General features: G+C 39.8%; 3 protein-coding genes across 3 annotated transcripts; all 3 read right to left on the reverse strand.

Moving 5' to 3' along the window:
- Positions 1–502: 502 nt before the first annotated feature.
- LOC309400296 (olfactory receptor 6E1-like) lies at positions 503–1,447 on the reverse strand (the record flags this gene model as incomplete). Its single annotated transcript, XM_081968703.1, has 1 exon — positions 503–1,447. One exon carries the CDS (start codon positions 1,445–1,447, stop codon positions 503–505), a length of 945 nt encoding a protein of 314 aa, XP_081824829.1.
- Positions 1,448–11,937: 10,490 nt separating this feature from the next.
- Positions 11,938–12,882, reverse strand: LOC309400297 (olfactory receptor 6E1-like; the record flags this gene model as incomplete). Its single annotated transcript, XM_081968704.1, has 1 exon — positions 11,938–12,882. One exon carries the CDS (start codon positions 12,880–12,882, stop codon positions 11,938–11,940), a length of 945 nt encoding a protein of 314 aa, XP_081824830.1.
- A 5,399-nt stretch (positions 12,883–18,281) lies between these two features.
- LOC309400299 (olfactory receptor 6E1-like) lies at positions 18,282–19,226 on the reverse strand (the record flags this gene model as incomplete). Its single annotated transcript, XM_081968715.1, has 1 exon — positions 18,282–19,226. The coding sequence occupies one exon, from the start codon at positions 19,224–19,226 to the stop codon at positions 18,282–18,284; it is 945 nt and encodes a 314-aa protein (XP_081824841.1).
- Between the last annotated feature and the right edge of the window lie 1,200 nt (positions 19,227–20,426).

The following is a 20,426-nucleotide window of genomic DNA, read 5'->3' on the forward strand; positions in this document are numbered from 1 at the left end:
TGCCGGCTGTCAAGCAGTCAGCCAATCAGTGTTTAGCACAGTGCCCCCTAGTGCAACGGACCAGAGGGAAAACTTATAATACATAACACAAATGACCTACTAATAAAACATACTTGGACACAATTAGCAGAGGGTAGCTGTATGTTCTGCTTCAGAAGATGGTGAGAGCTTTGAGGAAGACTTAGGCGAAGCTCTCACATCTCCTCTGTCAAACAATGTCCAACCAGATGTGTTTCGTAAATTCACAACTAGGAGAGGGTGGCCATTGTCTTTTTCCATTGTTCTTCCCTGGCAACCAACTTTTCCGGGATTTTGCCCTTGATGTCAATCAGATGTTTCCATCCCTGATTACCACATCCTCTATGCATTCTCAAGTCCCCTTAAAACGTGAGATGCTGTAAGAGCATCTCAGTGGGTGATTACTAAATCTGAAGACCACATATATTACAGCTTTATAAGACATTAAATCTGAAAATCTACTTAGAGCTAAAGCAATAGCAAATCATCTCAATTTCTTCCAAAACCCAATCCATTGTCTTAATTCAGCCTTCAAAGCATCTTGCACTTGTCTGTTCCTCAAACAGTATATGATTGGGATGAGAAGAGGAACCATAACAGTATTCAAAAGAGCCACCATTTTGTTGTAATCCAACCCAATGGTGCCTTTCGGCTTGACGTACATGAAAATGCAACTGCTGTAAGCGAGGGTGACCACGGTCAAGTGGGAAGCACAAGTGGAGAAGGTCTTCTTCCTCCCTGTGGTGGATGGGATGCGCAGAACGGTGGAAACGATTTTGACGTAAGAGACAACGTTGATACTTAAGGTCCCAAGGAGAGAGAATACGGCAAACACAAAAGTAATCATTTCTACAAAACTGGTGTCAGCACATACCAGTTTCATTAAGAGTCCAATGTCACAAAAGAAATGATCCATGATATTAGGACCACAAAACGACATCAGAAATAAATGAATGGATGGAGGTAGAATTAGTGCTATTCCCCCAGCCAAGCAACAAGTGACCAACAACGAGCAAATTCGGGTATTCATGATGGTTGGGTAGTGAAGTGGGTTACAGATGGCTATGCATCGATCAACAGACATTGTGGCCCCTAAAAGGAACTCTGCAGTACCAAAGGCCAAATACAGAAATGTCTGTATGAAGCAACCAGCTAAAGAGATGCTCTTACTCCCTGTAACTATGTTGACCAGTGCTTTGGGAATTACAGTACTCACATACCCAATATCTACCCATGCCAAATATCGGAGGAAGAAATACATTGGGCTACGGAGCTGAACATTCACCAGTGTGATAATAATAATCAACATGTTTCCTATTAAAGTCAAAAGATAAATTGCAGACAGCAGGAGAAAAAGGCTAACCCCAAGTAGAAAGTTGTCAGTCAGCCCCAACAATATGAATTCCCTAACTGTGGTCCTATTTGTCATCAGTCCATTCCTAAAAACAGTGTGAAATTTTTAATTTTCCAATCTCCCTTCTTCTTTTCCTTGCATGTTTCAAATGAGCATCAGCTTATCCGTTTCCATCCTTTGCATTACAAACAAAGAGAAGTTAAAACCTGATGGTTGTAATCTAAGCAAGACTCTTCTAAAATGTTATTCTAAGAACTCCATATCCTTATTGTCTAAGTCCAGGTGTGGTTAACCCAAGGTGGAGTTAGGTGGGATTCCTCCCTGTTTCAATCTGTCAAAAACAATTCATCCTTGTGGACATGCAAAGATCTGTCTCGGGATATTGATTTTTATTTTTGTGATTTCACCTTTGTTCGGTTTCCTCCGGTCTGTTTTTCTGAGATGCGTCCAAATTTTCTTTTGAGTCCTTTACCAATGTGAGTAGATGAATGTGAGCAAAACTGATGTGAATAGACAAAGATGTGTGTGCGTGTGTGTGTGTGTGTGATATCCTGGCCGGCGCAAGGTTGACTCAGCCTTCCATCCTTCCAAGGTCAGCAAAATAAGGACCAGATTGTTGGTGGTGTTATCCTGCCTCTGTAAACTGCTTAAAGAGTTCTGCAAAAATAATATGAAACACTTTGTAAATTGAAGTGCCATGGCTGTTGAGATTCCCCTAACTTTGATGATCTAATTCTCCACTTCTGAATTTTCTCTAGTAATCAAACAGGAAAAGAATTTTGATGTTTTCATTCACACAATGTAAGCTCCTTAAAGAAATCTAGCAAAAAATGTTTTCTAAGGGGAAAACCATGATCGTTCAGATCGTTTAGAATAAAAGAACTAGAATAGAATAGCAGAGTTGGAAGGGACCTTGGAGGTCTTCTAGTCCAACCTCCTGTTCAAGCAGAAAAACGTATACCATTTCAGGCAAATTGTTGTCCAATCTCCTCTGAAAAACCTCTAGTGTTGGAGCACAGAGAACTTCTGGAGGCCAGCTGTTCCACTGATCCACTGTCATGAAGTTTCTCCATAGTTCTAAGTTACTTCTCTCCTTGATCAGTTTCCAGCCATTGCCACTTGTCATGCCTTCAGGTACTTTGGAGAATAACTTGACCCCCTCCCCCCACTTGTTTGCAACAGCCCCTGAGATATTGGAACACTGCTATCATGTCTCCCCCAGTCCTTCTTTTCATTTAACTAGAAGCAGTGAGTTGCATTGCACCCAGTTGTTGTGTGGCTTATGTGTAGCATGAAGTAGGCATTTATGGTTTGCAAACCATGGTTTGTGACTAGTATAATGTCCAACTTTCACCACTCTTGTCATCATTTAAGAACAATAAAGGGGTTTGCAATTGGGTCCACTAAGTTATCTTGTATATTCTTATGTAAATATTGGAAGCCGATATAATTTATATTTGCTTCCCAACCAGCCCCAAGCATTATGAATCAGAAATCACCCGACTTAATCTTCTTTTGAACTCTGATATCTGTTCCTTAGTTTCACAAAGTAATATTTCAGCTCACCACTCTCGAAAATCAGAAACATTAAAACATGCAAAAAACACTCACGCCTTGCAAACTACACTAAAAAAAAATGCATTCACACATTTTCAAGATCCTTGTTATATTTGTCATCTCAATCACCTTGATAAAATCAATATTCTAGATTATCATTTTTAATACAGTTACAAACCAGAAGCAAAGCAGAAATATCCAACTCTCATTCGCTATTATATTTTTGGTTAGACATAGTATGTTAACCACTTGGAATCATATAAATCATAGTAGTATCTGCATATTTTTTGTAATCCCTATGACTTTTTTTAATCTAGTACAAAACATATTCTAGATTATTAAACTTTGTTTATTTTGTTTAGAAATCAGAAGCAAAGGAAATATATATTTGAAATATTACCTATGAATTCATTGTTTTTTGGGGGAAAGCACAGCATGCTCCATTTTCAGTGCTCTTGAGAAAGTGCCTTGTCTCCTTGGTTCACAGCTGGACTCCTGTGTAATTTGTCTGTCTTTTTCCTCTGTATCTTTTTATGGCAATGAAGATAGAGGCCACCTCTGATCAGGAGGAGATATAATTATTGTTTTGAAGCGCATGGCTCATGAAGTGTTCAAGACTGGCTAATGCAATTCCTCAGGGACTTAGGGAAAAAAGTATTATACTAATTAGTCAATACTAATGTCAGATGGTTTTAAATTATTATTATCCTTTGTATTTATTGAGAGCTATGTTTCCTGGGATTTCCTTATCACACAGTTTAATGCAACCCATCAAAATCCTAATTAACCCAAGGCATTTTGCAGTTATTTCCAAGGGATGTGCAAATCTGTCTCCGCTTCAGTTGAAGATTGTTTTGATTATCCGTTCGATTCAGATCAAATAATACAAATCAGTCCACTCTCAATTTATTATTTATTTATTTATTTATTCTTCGTATTTCTAAACCGCCCCCTCTCCCAAAAAGGGACTCTGGGCGGTGTACAGTCCACAATAAATAACAGATAAAATACAAATATCTACAAATATACGCATATATGTGGAGGAAGTTAAAATCAATTTGGGGTAGAAAAGTAGAAATACAATTTTTGCAAAACTCATGGAAAAGGGTGGAAATCAGGTGGAGTGGCCTGTGTCTACGTCCACTGGCCAATGTTAATAACACCAAACCTCCCAGTGGGACAGCGGATTCCGTCAGAAGATACCTGAGGAAGAATTGCAGAGCATCAGAGAACCTAATCAGAACTTGGAAGGCGATGTCCATTTTTGCTCTGGACTCATATTTCTTTTATCTAAGTTTAGTTTGGCTTGAATTCTCAGTCATTCAAGAACATTCCCCCTTCTTTCAATCCCTTTTTATACCAAAAGGGCTATAAAAAGGAGAACTCTGAAAAAAGAGTTCTTCAGAGGTGGCTACACATACTTTGAAAACCAGCTCGCCGAAAATGTAAGCATGTGTGCCTTCCACATTAGAGTGCAACAACTCAATCAAGGCTTTTCTGATGGGGAAGGCTTCTTGCACCCCTGCTAGGTCCCTGATGGTGAAGCCATGGCATGCGTGGTGGCCATAGGTGGCACATGGAGCCATATTTGCCAGCATGCGAACTGTCAGCTCTGGCATGCATGCATATGTGAGCCAGCTGATTTTTCAACCTCCTAAGGATTGAAGGAACCTCAACCTTCCTAAGGGTTGAGAGAGGCCTGTTTCAGCCCTCACTATGCTTCAGGAAAGCCTCTGGAAGCTGGGAAGGTGGAAAAACGGTCCAAAAAGGCCAACTGGAAGTTCAGGAACACAATTTCTTGTACGGTGTAAGAAAAAGGTTCACCATTACTATGCTAGGTCAACCACAGTTAGCAGAATGGGCGAGGTGCACTAACCACCTGGACAGTTGTGCAGGACGAGTAAGCCGGAAAGTGAGATATCTAGGACTGTATAATATTGTTGTGGGTGGGTGGGGCTAGCTGGTGCTCAGAACTACCAGTCCAGGGAAACTAGTCCGTACCGGCAGCATACCACCACTGGAGGTCTTGCCTACCAGCTTCCCACAACATGCCAAAGCAACTTTGCCTGAATTTTTGGTAGGTTTTGAGAAATGAGATGCTATAACTATGAACCTGTATGTTGGTTTCAAATAACAAGCAAAATCGCTACGTTAGGAACTTCTTTGATTCATTTTATTTATGAAGCCTGTTTGCAGTCCACCTCATATTGAGGTTAATGTGGGCAGCTTACCAACATGAATTTCTTCATTCTCTAGCCCCAGATCTCACGTTTCATGCCTTCCCTATGCATTTTCTGTTATATTCCGGTTTATTCAGGATTATGGGATTATGATATTCCACAATCACAGACCAATATTCCCCACTTCTGTTTTTCCAGTTGGGATAAAACTTCAGGAAAAATGGTCACATTCACTAATATTGACTCCATACATCAACCAAGACTGAATCTTTTATTGTATTGCATACAATCCCCGCAAAAGGTGTATTAGTAAAATACATTTAGACACAATAAACAATTAGCAGAGGGTAGCGGTATATCATGGAACTATAAATTATTGTGAGCAAAAGAAAGGAAGAGAGATCTTTCCTATCATCTTCCCACAATATGCCTAAGCAACTTTGGATCAATTCTTGGTAGGTCTTGAGAAATGAGATGCTGTAATTTCAAAAGTTCATAAGCTTGTGGGTTGGTTTGAATTAACCAACAAATACCACTTTCTTAGAAGTTTGTTTTATTCATTTTATTTATTAAACCAATTCGTTGCCTGCCTCATATTGAAGTCACTATAGGAAACTTACGAACAAAAATTTCTACATTCTCTATCCCTGGAACACACGTTTCATGCTTTCCCTGTGGATTTTCTGTTATATACAGATTTATTCCGAATCATTGGGGATATTTCATAATCACACACCTTCCGTTTTTCTCTTTGGGATATTAACTTCAAGAAGAATCGCCACATTCAGCAATATTGACTCCATACATCAACCAAGACTGAATCTTTTATTGTAATTCCATCCAAGTGACCTACTAATAAAACATACTTGGAGACAATTAGCAGAGGGTAGCTGTATGTTCTGCTTCAGAAGATGGTGAGACCTTTGAGGAAGCCTTAGGCAGAGCTTTCACATCTTCTGTGTCAAACAATGTCCAACCAGATGTATTTTGTAAATTCACAAATAGGAGAGGGTGACAGTTGTCTTTTTCCATTGTTCTTCCCTAGCAACCAACTGTTCAGGGATCCTGCCTTTGATATCAATCAGATTTTTCCATCACTGATTTTGTCCCTTGTAAGAGCATCTCAGTGGGTGATTACTATGTCTGAAGGCCACATATATTATACCTTAACAATGCATTCTAAGACATTAAATCTGAAAATCTACTTAGAGCCAAAGCAATAGCAAATCATCTCAATTTCTTGCAAAACCCTACCCATTGTCTTAATTCAGCCTTCAAAGCATCTTGCACTTGTCTGTTCCTCAAACAGTATATGATTGGGATGAGAAGAGGATCCATAACAGTATTCAAAAGAGCCACCATTTTGTTGTAATCCAAGCCAATGGTGCCTTTCGGCTTGATGTACATGAAAATGCAACTGCTGTAAGCGATGGTGACCACGGTCATGTGGGAAGCACAAGTGGAGAAGGTCTTCTTCCTCCCTGTGGTGGATGGGATGTGCAGAACGGTGGAAACAATTTTGATGTAAGAGACAACGTTGGCACTTAAGGTCCCAAGGAGAGAGAATACGGCAATCACAAAACTAATCATTTCTAGGAAACTGGTGTCAACACATAGGACCACAAAACGACATCAGAAATAAATGAATGGATGGAGGTAGAATTAGTGATATTCCCCCAGCCAAGCAAAAAATGACCAACAACGAGCAAATTCGGGTATTCATGATGGTTGGGTAGTGAAGTGGGTTACAGATGGCTATGTATCGATCAACAGACATTGTGGCCAGTAAGAGGAACTCAGCAGTACCAAGGGCCAAATACAGAAATGTCTGTATGAAGCAACCAGCTAAAGAGATGCTCTTACTCCCTGTAACTATGTTGACCAGTGCTTTGGGAATTACAGTACTCACATACCCAATATCTACCCATGCCAAATATCGGAGGAAGAAATACATTGGGCTACAGAGCTGAACATTCACCTGTGTGATAATAATAATCAACATGTTTCCTATTAAAGTCGAAAGATAAATTGCAGACAGCAAGAGAAAAAGGCTAACCTCAATGGGAAAGTTGTCAGTCAGCCCCAGCAATATGAATTCCCTAACTGTGGTCCTATTTGTCATCAGTCCATTCCTAAAAACAGTGTGAAATTTTTAATTTTCCAATCTCCCTTCTTCTTTTTATTGCATGTTTCAAATGAGCATTAGCTTCTCCGTTTCCATCCTTTGCATTACAAACAAAGAGAAGTTAAAACCTGATGCTTGCAATCAAAGCCATATTCTTCTAAAATGTTATTCTAAGAACTCCATATCCTTATGATCTAATTCCAGGTGTGGTTAACCCAAGGTGGAGTTAGGTGGGATCCCTCCATGTTTCAATCTGTCAAAAACAATCCATCCTTGTGGACATGCAAAGATCTGTCTCGGGATATTGATTTTTATTTTTGTGATTTCACCTTTGTTCAGTTTCCTCCGGTCTGTTTTTCTGAGATGCGTCCAAATTATCTTTTGAGTCCTTTACCTAAAACCAATGTGAATAGATGAATGTGAGCAAAACCGATGTGAATAGACAAAGATGTGTGTGTGTGTGTGATATCCTGGCCGGCGCAAGGTTGACTCAGCCTTCCATCCTTCCAAGGTCAGCAAAATAAGGACCAGATTGTTGGTGGTGTTATCCTGACTCTCTAAACTGCTTAAAGAGGTCTGCAAAAATTACTATGAAACCCTTTGTAAATCGAAGTGGCATGGCTGTTGAGATTCGCCTAACTTTGATGACCTAATTCTCCACTTCTGAATTTTCGCTAGTCATCAAGCAGGAAAAGAATTTTGATGTTTTCATTGACACAATGTCAGCTCCTTAAAGACATCTAGCAAAAAAATGTTTCCTAGGGGGAAAATCCTGATCATTCCAATTAATGGAATGAAAGGACTGGAAACGATTGGGAGGCCTTCTAGTGCAACCTCCTGCTCAAGCAGAAAAATCTATATCATTTCAGACAAGTGGTTGTCCAATCTCCTCTGAAAAACCTCCGATGTTGGAGCTCACAACTTCTGGAGGCAAGCTGTTCCACTGATTAATTGTTCTAACTGTCAGGAAATTTCTCCTTAATTGCTTCTCCCCTTGATCAGTTTCCACCCATTACCTCTTGTCCTGCCTTCAGGTGATTTGGAGAATAACTTGACCCCCTCCCCCCACTTGTTTGCAACAGCCCCTGAGATATTAGAACACTGCTATCATGTCTCCCCCAGTCCTTCTTTTCATTTAACTAGAAACAATGAGTTGCATTGCACCCAGTTATTGTGTGGCTTATGTGTAGCATGAAGTAGGCATTTATGGTTTGCAAACCATGGTTTGTGACTAGTATAAGGTCCAACTTTCACCACTCATGTCATCATTTAAGAACAAAAAAGGTGTTTGCAATTGGGTTCAGTAAGTTATCTTGTACATTCTTTTGTAAATATTGGAAGCAGATATAATTTATATTTGCTTCCCAACCAGCCCCAAGCATTATGAATCAGAAATCACCTGACTTAATCTTCTTTTGAACTCTGATATCTGTTCCTTAGTTTTACAAAGTAATATTTCAGCTCACCACTCTTGAAAATCAGAAACATTAAAACATGCAAAAAACACTCACGCCTCGCAAACTACACTATAAAAAAAATGTATTCACATATTTTCAAGATCCTTGTTATATTTGTCATCTCTATCACCCTGATAAAATCAATATTCTGGATTTTTAATACAGTTACAAATCAGAAGCAAAGCAAAAATATCCAACTTTCATTAGCTATTATATTTTATGTTAGACATAGTATGTTCACCACTTGGAATCATATCAATCATAGTAGTATCTGCACAATTTTTGTAATCTCTATGCCTTTTTTTAATCTAGTAAAAAAACATTTTCTAGATTGCTAAACTATGTTTATTTTGCTTATAAATGACAAGGAAAGAAAATATATACTTAAAATATTACCCCTGAATTCATTGTTTTTTGGGGAAAAGCACAGCTTGCTCCATTTTCAGTTCTCTTGAGAAAGTGCTTTGTCTTCTTGGTTCACAGCTGGACTCCTGTGTAATTTGTCCGTCTTTTTCCTCTGTATCTTTTGATGGCAATGAAAATAGAAGCCACCTCTCATTAAGTACTAAATATGATTATTGTTTTGAAGCCCATGGTGCATGAGGTATTCAAGATTGGCTCATGCAATTCCTCAGGGACTCAGGGAAAAAAGTATTATACTAATTAGTCAATACTAATAATGTTAGATGGTTTTAAATTAGTATTATCCTTAGTATTTATTTGAGAGCTATGTTTCCTGGGATTTCCTTATCACACAGTTTAATGCAACCCATCAAAATCCTAATCCACCCAAGGCATTTTGCAATTATTTCCAAGGGATGTGCAAATCTGTCCCCGCTTCAGTTGAAGATTGATTTGATTATCCGTTCGATTCAGATCAAATAATACAAATCAGTCCACTCTCAATCAATTTGGAGTGGAAAAGTAGAAATATAATTTTTGCAAAACTCATGGAAATTGGTGGAAACCAGGTGGACTGGCCTGTGTCTATTTCTACTGGCCAATGTTAATGAAACCGAACCTCCCAGTGGGTCAGCGGATTCCGACAGAAGATACCTGAAGAAGAATTGCAGAGCATCAGAGAACCTAATCAGAACTTGGAAGGGGATGTCCATTTTTGCTCTGGACTCACATTTTTTTATCTAAGTTGAGTTTGGCTTGAATTCTGAGTCATTCAAGAACATTCCCCCTTCTTTCAATCTCTCCTTTATACCAATAGGGCTATAAAAAGGAGAACTCTGAAAAATGAGGTCTTCAGAGGTGGCTACACATACTTTCAAAACCAGCTCACCGAAAATGTAAGCATGTGTGCCTTCCACATTAGAGTGCAACAACTCAAACAAGGCTTTTCTGATGGGGGAGGCTTCTTGCACCCCTGCTAGGTCCCTGATGGTGAAGCCATGCCATGCGTGGTGGCCATAGGTGGCACATGGAGCCATATTTGCCAGCATGCGAGCTGTCAGCTCTGGAATGCATGCACATGCAAGCCAGCTGATTTTTCAACCTTCCTAAGGGTTGAGGGATACTTTTTCAGCCCTCACTATGCTTCAGGAAAGCCTCTGGAAGCTGGGAAGGCTGAATTTTGGTCCCAACTGGCCAACCGGAAGTTCAGGAACACAATTTGTTGCACGGTGTAAGAAAAAGGTTCACCATTACTATGCTAGGTCAACCACAGTTAGCAGAATGGGCGAGGTGCACTAACCACCTGGACAGCGGTGCAGGATGAGTAAGCCGGAAAGTGAGATATCTAGGACTGGATAATATTGGATTGGGTGGGTGGGGCTAGCTGGTGCTCAGAACTACCAGTCCAGGGAAACTAGTCCGTACCGGCAGCATACCACCACTGGAGGTCTTGCCAACCAGCTTCCCACAACATGCCAAAGCAACTTTGCCTGAATTTTTGGTAGGTTTTGAGAAATGAGATGCTATAACTATGAACCTGTATGTTGGTTTCAATTAATAAGCAAAATCGCTACGTTAGGAACTTCTTTGATTCATTTTATTTATGAAGCCTGTTTGCAGTCCACCTCATATTGAGGTTAATGTGGGCAGCTTACCAACATGAATTTCTTCATTCTCTAGCCCCAGATCTCACGTTTCATGCCTTCCCTATGCATTTTCTGTTATATTCTGGTTTATTCAGGATTATGGGATTATGATATTCCACAATCACAGACCAATATTCCCCACTTCTGTTTTTCCGGTTGGGATAAAACTTCAGGAGAAATAGTCACATTCACTAATATTGACTCCATACATCAACCAAGACTGAATCTTTTATTGTATTGCATACGATCCCCGCAAAAGGTGTATTAGTAAAATACATTTAGACACAATAAACAATTAGCAGAGGGTAGCGTTATGTCATGGAACTATAAATTATTGTGAGCAAGAGAAAGGAAGGGAGATCTTTCCTACCATCTTCCCACAATATGCCTAAGCAACTTTGGATCAATTCTTGGTAGGTCTTGAGAAATGAGATGCTGTAATTTCAAAAGTTCATAAGCTTGTGGGTTGGTTTGAATTAACCAACAAATAACACTTTCTTAGAAATTTGTTTTATTCATTTTATTTATTAAACCAGTTCGTTGCCTACCTCATATTGAAGTCACTATAGGAAGCTTACGAACAAAAATTTCTACGTTCTCTATCCCCGGAACACACGTTTCATGCCTTCCCTGTGGATCTTCTGTTCTATACAGATTTATTTTGAATCATTGGTGATATTCCATAATCACACACCTCCATTCCCCACTTCCGTTTTTCTCTTTGGGATATTAACTTCAAGAGGAATCGCCACATTCAATAATATTGACACCATACATCAACCAAGACTGAATCTTTTATTGTAATTCCATCCAAGTGACCTACTAATAAAACATACTTGGAGACAATTAGCAGAGGGTAGCTGTATGTTCTGCTTCAGAAGATGGTGAGACCTTTGAGGAAGCCTTAGGCAGAGCTTTCACATCTCCTATGTCAAACAATGTCCAACCAGATGTATTTTGTAAATTCACAAATAGGAGAGGGTGACAGTTGTCTTTTTCCATGGTTCTTCCCTAGCAACCAACTGTTCAGGGATTCTGCCTTTGATATCAATCAAATTTTTCCATCACTGATTTTGTCCCCTTGTAAGAGCATCTCAGTGGGTGATTACTACGTCTGAAGGCCACATATATTATACCTTAACAATGCATTCTAAGACATTAAATCTGAAAATCTACTTAGAGCCAAAGCAATAGCAAATCATCTCAATTTCTTGCAAAACCCAACCCATTGTCTTAATTCAGCCTTCAAAGCATCTTGCACTTGTCTGTTCCTCAAACAGTATATGATTGGGATGAGAAGAGGATCCATAACAGTATTCAAAAGAGCCACCATTTTGTTGTAATCCAACCCAATGGTGCCTTTCGGCTTGATGTACATGAAAATGCAACTGCTGTAAGCAATGGTGACCACGGTCATGTGGGAAGCACAAGTGGAGAAGGTCTTCTTCCTCCCTGTGGTGGATGGGATGTGCAGAACCGTGGAAACGATTTTGACGTAAGAGACAACGTTGACACTTAGGGTCCCAAGGAGAGAGAATACGGCAATCACAAAGTTAATCATTTCTAGGAAACTGGTGTCAACACATACCAGTTTCATTAAGGGTCCACTGTCACAAAAGAAATGATCCATGATGTTAGGACCACAAAACGACATCAGAAATAAATGAATGGATGGAGGTAGAATTAGTGATATTCCCCCAGCCAAGCAACAAATGACCAACAACGAGCACATTCGGGTATTCATGATGGTTGGGTAGTGAAGTGGGTTACAGATGGCTATGTATCGATCAACAGACATTGTGGCCCCTAAAAGGAACGCAGCAGTACCAAAGGCCAAATACAGAAATGTCTGTATGAAGCAACCAGCTAAAGAGATGCTCTTACTCCCTGTAGCTATGTTGACCAGTGCTTTGGGAATTACAGTACTCACATACCCAATATCTACCCATGCCAAATATCGGAGGAAGAAATACATTGGGCTACGGAGCTGAACATTCACCTGTGTGATAATAATAATCAACATGTTTCCTATTAAAGTCGAAAGATAAATTGCAGACAGCAGGAAAAAAAGGCTAACCTCAAGCAGAAAGTTGTCAGTCAGCCCCAACAATATGAATTCCCTAACTGTGGTCCTATTTGTCATCAGTCCATTCCTAAGAACAGTGTGAAATTTTTAATTTTCCAATCTGCCTTCTTCTTTTCATTGCATGTTTCAAATGAGCATTAGCTTCTCCATTTCCATCCTTTGCATTACAAACAAAGAGAAGTTAAAACCTGATGCTTGCAATCAAAGCCATATTCTTCTAAAATGTTATTCTAAGAACTCCATATCCTTATGATCTAATTCCAGGTGTGGTTAACCCAAGGTGGAGTTAGGTGGGATCCCTCCATGTTTCAATCTGTCAAAAACAATCCATCCTTGTGGACATGCAAAGATCTGTCTCGGGATATTGATTTTTATTTTTGTGATTTCACCTTTGTTCAGTTTCCTCCGGTCTGTTTTTCTGAGATGCGTCCAAATTATCTTTTGAGTCCTTTACCTAAAACCAATGTGAATAGATGAATGTGAGCAAAACCGATGTGAATAGACAAAGATGTGTGTGTGTGTGTGATATCCTGGCCGGCGCAAGGTTGACTCAGCCTTCCATCCTTCCAAGGTCAGCAAAATAAGGACCAGATTGTTGGTGGTGTTATCCTGACTCTCTAAACTGCTTAAAGAGGTCTGCAAAAATTACTATGAAACCCTTTGTAACTCGAAGTGGCATGGCTGTTGAGATTCGCCTAACTTTGATGACCTAATTCTCCACTTCTGAATTTTCGCTAGTCATCAAGCAAGAAAAGAATTTTGATGTTTTCATTGACACAATGTCAGCTCCTTAAAGACATCTAGCAAAAAAATGTTTCCTAGGGGGAAAATCCTGATCATTCCAATTAATGGAATGAAAGGACTGGAAACGATTGGGAGGCCTTCTAGTGCAACCTCCTGCTCAAGCAGAAAAATCTATATCATTTCAGACAAGTGGTTGTCCAATCTCCTCTGAAAAACCTCCGATGTTGGAGCTCACAACTTCTGGAGGCAAGCTGTTCCACTGATTAATTGTTCTAACTGTCAGGAAATTTCTCCTTAATTGCTTCTCCCCTTGATCAGTTTCCACCCATTACCTCTTGTCCTGCCTTCAGGTGATTTGGAGAATAACTTGACCCCCTCCCCCCACTTGTTTGCAACAGCCCCTGAGATATTAGAACACTGCTATCATGTCTCCCCCAGTCCTTCTTTTCATTTAACTAGAAGCAGTGAGTTGCATTGCACCCAGTTGTTGTGTGGCTTATGTGTAGCATGAAGTAGGCATTTATGGTTTGCAAACCATGGTTTGTGACTAGTATAATGTCCAACTTTCGCCACTCGTGTCATCATTTAAGAACAATAAAGCCGTTTGCAATTGGGTTCACTAAGTTATCTTGTATATTCTTATGTAAATATTGGAAGCAGATATAATTTATATTTGCTTCCCAACCAGTCCCAAGCATTATGAATCAGAAATCACCCGACTTAATCTTCTTTTGAACTCTGATATCTGTTCCTTAGTTTCACAAAGTAATATTTCAGCTCACCACTCTCGAAAATCAGAAACATTAAAACATGCAAAAAACACTCACGCCTTGCAAACTACACTAAAAAAAAAATGCATTGACGCATTTTCAAGATCCTTGTTATATTTGTCATCTCAATCACCCTGATAAAATCAATATTCTAGATTATCATTTTTAATACAGTTACAAACCAGAAACAAAGCAGAAATATCCAACTCTCATTCGCTATTATATTTTTGGTTAGACATAGTATGTTCACCACTTGGAATCATGTTAATCATAGTAGTATCTGCATATTTTTTGTAATCCCTACGACTTTTTTTTAACCTAGTTCAAAACATATTCTAGATTATTAAACTCTGTTTATTTTGTGTATAAATCAGAAGCAAAGAAAATATATACTTAAAATATTACCCATGAATTCATTGTTTTTTGGGGGAAAGCACAGCATGCTCCATTTTCAGTGCTCTTGAGAAAGTGCCTTGTCTCCTTGGTTCACAGCTGGACTCCTGTGTAATTTCTCTGTCTTTTTCTTCTGTATCTTTTTATGGCAATGAAGATAGAGGCCACCTCTGATCAGAATGAGATATAATTATTGTTTTGAAGCGCATAGCTCATGAAGTGTTCAAGACTGGCTAATGCAATTCCTCAGGGACTTAGGGAAAAAAAAGTATTATACTAATTTGTCAATACTAATGTCAGATGGTTTTAAATTATTATTATCCTTTGTATTTATTTGAGAGCTATGTTTCCTGGGATTTCCTTATCACACAGTTTAATGCAACCCATCAAAATCCTAATCCACCCAAGGCATTTTGCAGTTATTTCCAAGGGATGTGCAAATCTGTCTCCACTTCAGATGAAGATTGTTTTGATTATCCGTTCGATTCAGATCAAATAATACAAATCAGTCCACTCTCAATCATTTTGGGGTAGAAAAGTAGAAATACAATTTTTGCAAAACCATGGAAAATGGTGGAAATCAGGTGGAGTGGCCAGTGTCTACTTCCACTGGCCAATGTTAATAAAACCAAACCTCTCAGTGGGACAGCGGATTCCGACAGAAGATGCCTGGGGAAGAATTGCAGAGCATCAGAGAACCTAATCAGAACTTGGAAGGCGATGTCCATTTTTGCTCTGGACTCATATTTCTTTTATCTAAGTTTAGTTTGGCTTGAATTCTGAGTCATTCAAGAACATGGTCACTGGCCAATGTTAATAAAACCAAACCTCCCAGTGAGACAGCGGATTCCAACAGAAGATACCTGAGAAAGAATTGCAGAGCATCAGAGAACCTAATCAGAACTTGGAAGGGGATGTCCATTTTTGCTCTGGACTCATATTTCTTTTATCTAAGTGTAGTTTGGCTTGAATTCTGAGTCATTGAAGAACATTCCCCCTTCTTTCAATCCCTCCTTGAGATTTTGATACCAAAAGGGGGATAAAAATGAGGACTATAAGTCACAGTGAGCAAGGGAATGAGAGGGAGGTCTTCTGAGGTGGGCTGCACAGATTTTAAAAGCCAGTTCGCGGAAATTGTAAGCGTGTGTGCCTTTCACATTTGAGTACAACAACTCAAACAAGGCTTTTCTGATGGGGGGGAGGCTTCTTGCACACCTGCTAGGTCTGTGATGGTGAACCTATGGCATCCGTGGTGGCCATAGGTGGCACGTGGGGCCATATTTGCTCACACACCAGCCGTCAGCTATAGTGTGCATGTGTTCGCAGGCCAGCTGATTTCTCACCTTTCTGGAGGGCTGAGGGAGCCCGTTTTTGCCCTCCGCAGGCTTCAGGAAAACCTCCGGAGGCTGGGGAGGGTGAAAAATAGTCCCCATAGATCGACCGGAAGTTTGGGAATGCACCTTTGGAACAATATAAGAAAAAGATTCTCTATTACTGTGCTAGTAGGTTCAAAGGACCTACTAATAAAACATACTTGGACACAATTAGCAGAGGGTAGCTGGTAGAAGATGGTGAAAGCTTTGAGGAAGCCTTAGGCGAAGCTTTCACGTCTCCTATGTCAAACAATGTCCAACCAGATGTGATTTGTAAATTCCCAACCAAGAGAGTGAATGTGAGCAAAACCGATGTAAATAGATAACGATGATTGTGTGTGTGCTTGTGTGTGATTCTAGCCGGCCATAGATGGCACATGGAGCCATATTTGCCAGCATGCAAGCTGTCAGCTCTGGCATGCTTGGACAAGCATGCCAGCTGATTTTTCAACCTTTCTAAGGGTTGAGGGAGTCTGTTTCAGCCCTCACTATGCTTCAGGAAAGCCTCTGGAAGCTGGGAAGGTGGAAGAACGGTCCCAACAGGCCAACCGGAAGTTCAGGAACACAATTTCTTGCACGGTGTAAGAAAAAGGTTCGCCATTGCTATGCTAGGTCAACCACAATTAGCAGAATGGGTGAGGTGCACTAACCACCTGGACAGTGGTGCAGGACGAGTAAGCCGGAAAGTTAGATATCTAGGACTGGATAATATTGGAGTGGGTGGGTGTGGCTAGCTGGTGCTCAGAACTATCAGTCCAGGGAAACTAGTCCGAACCAGCAGCATACCACCACTGGAGGTCTAGCCTACCAGCTTCCCACAACATGCCAAAGCAACTTTCCTGAATTTTTGGTAGGTTTTGAGAAATGAGATGCTATAACTATGAACCTGTATGTTGGTTTCAATTAATAAGCAAAATCGCTACGTTAGGAACTTCTTTGACTCATTTTATTTATGAAGCCTGTTTGCAATCCACCTCATATTGAGGTTAATGTGGGCAGCTTACAAACATGAATTTCTACATTCTCTAGCCCCAGATCTCACGTTTCATGCCTTCCCTATGCATTTTCTGTTATGTTCCGGTTTATTCAGGATTATGGGATTATGATATTCCACAATCACAGACCAATATTCCCCACTTCTGTTTTTCCGGTTGGGATAAAACTTCAGGATAAATAGTCACATTCACTAATATTGACTCCATACATGAACCAAGACTGAATCTTTTATTGTATTGCATACGATCCCCGCAAAAGGTGTATTAGTAAAATACATTTAGACACAATAAACAATTAGCAGAGGGTAGCGGTATGTCATGGAACTAAAAATTATTGTGAGCAAGAGAAAGGAAGGGAGATCTTTCCTTCCATCTTCCCACAATATGCCTAAGCAACTTTGGGTCATTTCCTGGTAGGTCTTGAGAAATGAGATGCTGTAATTTCAAAAGTTCATAAGCTTGTGGGTTGGTTTGAATTAACCAACAAATACTACTTTCTTAGAAATTTGTTTTATTCATTTTATTTATTAAACCAATTCGTTGCCTACCTCATATTGAAGTCACTATAGGAAGCTTACGAACAAAAATTTCTACGTTCTCTATCACCGGAAGACACGTTTCATGCCTTCCCTGTGGATTTTCTGTTCTATTCAGATTTATTCCGAATCATTGGTGATATTCCATAATCACACACCTCCATTCCCCACTTCTGTTTTTCTCTTTGGGATATTAACTTCAAGAGGAATCGCCACATTCAGCAATATTGACTCCATACATCAACCAAGACTGAATCTTTTATTGTAATTCCACCCAAGTGACCTACTAATAAAACATACTTGGACACAGTTAGCAGAGGGTAGCTGTATGTTCTGCTTCAGAAGATGGTGAGAGCTTTGGGGAAGACTTAGGCGATGTGTTTTGTAAATTCACAACTAGGAGAGGATGGCAGTTGTCTTTTTCCATTGTTCTTCCCTAGCAACCAACTGTTCAGGGATTCTGCCTTTGATGTCAATCAGATGTTTCCATCCCTGATTACCTCATCCTCTATGCATTCTCAAGTCCCCTTGTAAGAGCAACTCAGTGGGTAATTACTACATCTGAAGGCCACATATATTATAGCTTAACAATGCATTCTAAGACATTAAATCTGAAAATCTACTTAGAGCAAAAGCAATAGCAAATCATCTCAATTTCTTGAAAAACCCAACCCATTGTCTTAATTCAGCCTTCAAAGCATCTTGCACTTGTCTGTTCCTCAAACAGTATATGATTGGGATGAGAAGAGGATCCATAACAGTATTCAAAAGAGCCACCATTTTGTTGTAATCCAACCCAATGGTGCCTTTCGGCTTGATGTACATGAAAATGCAACTGCTGTAAGCAATGGTGACCACGGTCATGTGGGAAGCACAAATGGAGAAGGTCTTCTTCCTCCCTGTGGTGGATGGGATGTGCAGAACCGTGGAAACGATTTTGACGTAAGAGACAACGTTGACACTTAGGGTCCCAAGGAGAGAGAATACGGCAATCACAAAGTTAATCATTTCTAGGAAACTGGTGTCAACACATACCAGTTTCATTAAGGGTCCACTGTCACAAAAGAAATGATCCATGATGTTAGGACCACAAAACGACATCAGAAATAAATGAATGGATGGAGGTAGAATTAGTGATATTCCCCCAGCCAAGCAACAAATGACCAACAACGAGCACATTCGGGTATTCATGATGGTTGGGTAGTGAAGTGGGTTACAGATGGCTATGTATCGATCAACAGACATTGTGGCCCCTAAAAGGAACGCAGCAGTACCAAAGGCCAAATACAGAAATGTCTGTATGAAGCAACCAGCTAAAGAGATGCTCTTACTCCCTGTAGCTATGTTGACCAGTGCTTTGGGAATTACAGTACTCACATACCCAATATCTACCCATGCCAAATATCGGAGGAAGAAATACATTGGGCTACGGAGCTGAACATTCACCTGTGTGATAATAATAATCAACATGTTTCCTATTAAAGTCGAAAGATAAATTGCAGACAGCAGGAGAAAAAGGCTAACCTCAAGGAGAAAGTTGTCAGTCAGCCCCAGCAATATGAATTCCCTAACTGTGGTCCTATTTGTCATCAGTCCATTCCTAAAAACAGTGTGAAATTTTTAATTTTCCAATCTCCCTTCTTCTTTTCATTGCAGGTTTCAAATGAGCCTCAGCTTCTCCGTTTCCATCCTTTGCATTACAAACAAAGAGAAGTTAAAACATGAAGGTTATAATCAAAGCCAGATTCTTCTAAAATGTTATTCTAAGAACTCCATATCCTTATCGTCTAATTCCAGGTGTGGATAACCCAAGGTGGAGTTTGGTGGGATCCCTCCCTGTTTCAATCTGTCAAAAACAATCCATCCTTTTGGACATGCAAAGATCTGTCTCGGGATATTGATTTTAATTTTTTTGGATATCTCCTTTGTTCGGTTTCCTCCAGTCTGTTTTTCTGAGATGCGTCCAAATTCTCTTTTGATTCCTTGACCTAAAGGCAATGTGAATAGATGAATGTGAGCAAAACCAATGTGAATAGACAATGTTGATTGTGTGTGTGTGTGATCCTGGCCAGCGCAAGGTTGACTCAGCCTTCCATCCTTCCAAGGTCAGCAAAATAAGGACCAGATTGTTTGGGGCATTTTCCTGACATTTACAAACTGCTTAAAGAGTTCTGCAAAAATACTATGAAACACTTTGTAAATCGAAGTGCTATAGCTGTTGAGATTTACCAAACTTGGATGATCTAATTCTCCACTTCTGAATTTTCTCTAGTAATCAAGCAGGAAAAGAATTTTGAGGTTTTCATTTACACAATGTAAGCTCCTTAAAGAAATCTAGGAAAAAACGTTTCCTATGGGGAAAATCCTGATCATTCAAATTAATAGAATGAAAGGACTGGGAACGATTGGGAGGTCTTCTAGTGCAACCTCCTGCTCAAGCAGAAAAATCTATATCATTTCAGACAAATGTTTGTCCAATCTCCTCTGAAAAACCTCCGATGTTGGAGTGCTCACAACTTCTGGAGGCCAGCTGTTCCACTGATTAATTGTTCTAACTGTCAGGAAATTTCTCCTTAGTTGATTCTCCCCTTGATCAGTTTCCACCCATTGCCTCTTGTCCTGCCTTCAGGTGATGTGGAGAATAAGTTGACCTCCTCCCACTTGTTTGCAACAGCCCCTGAGATATTGGAACACTGCTATCATGTCTCCCCCAGTACTTCTTTTCATTTAACTAGAAACAATGAGTTGCATTGCACCCAGTTATTGTGTGGCTTATGTGTAGCATGAAGT

This window comes from Natrix helvetica (assembly GCF_964273705.1).
Source record: "Natrix helvetica genome assembly, chromosome: W".
NCBI classification, from domain to species: Eukaryota; Metazoa; Chordata; class Lepidosauria; order Squamata; family Natricidae; genus Natrix; species Natrix helvetica.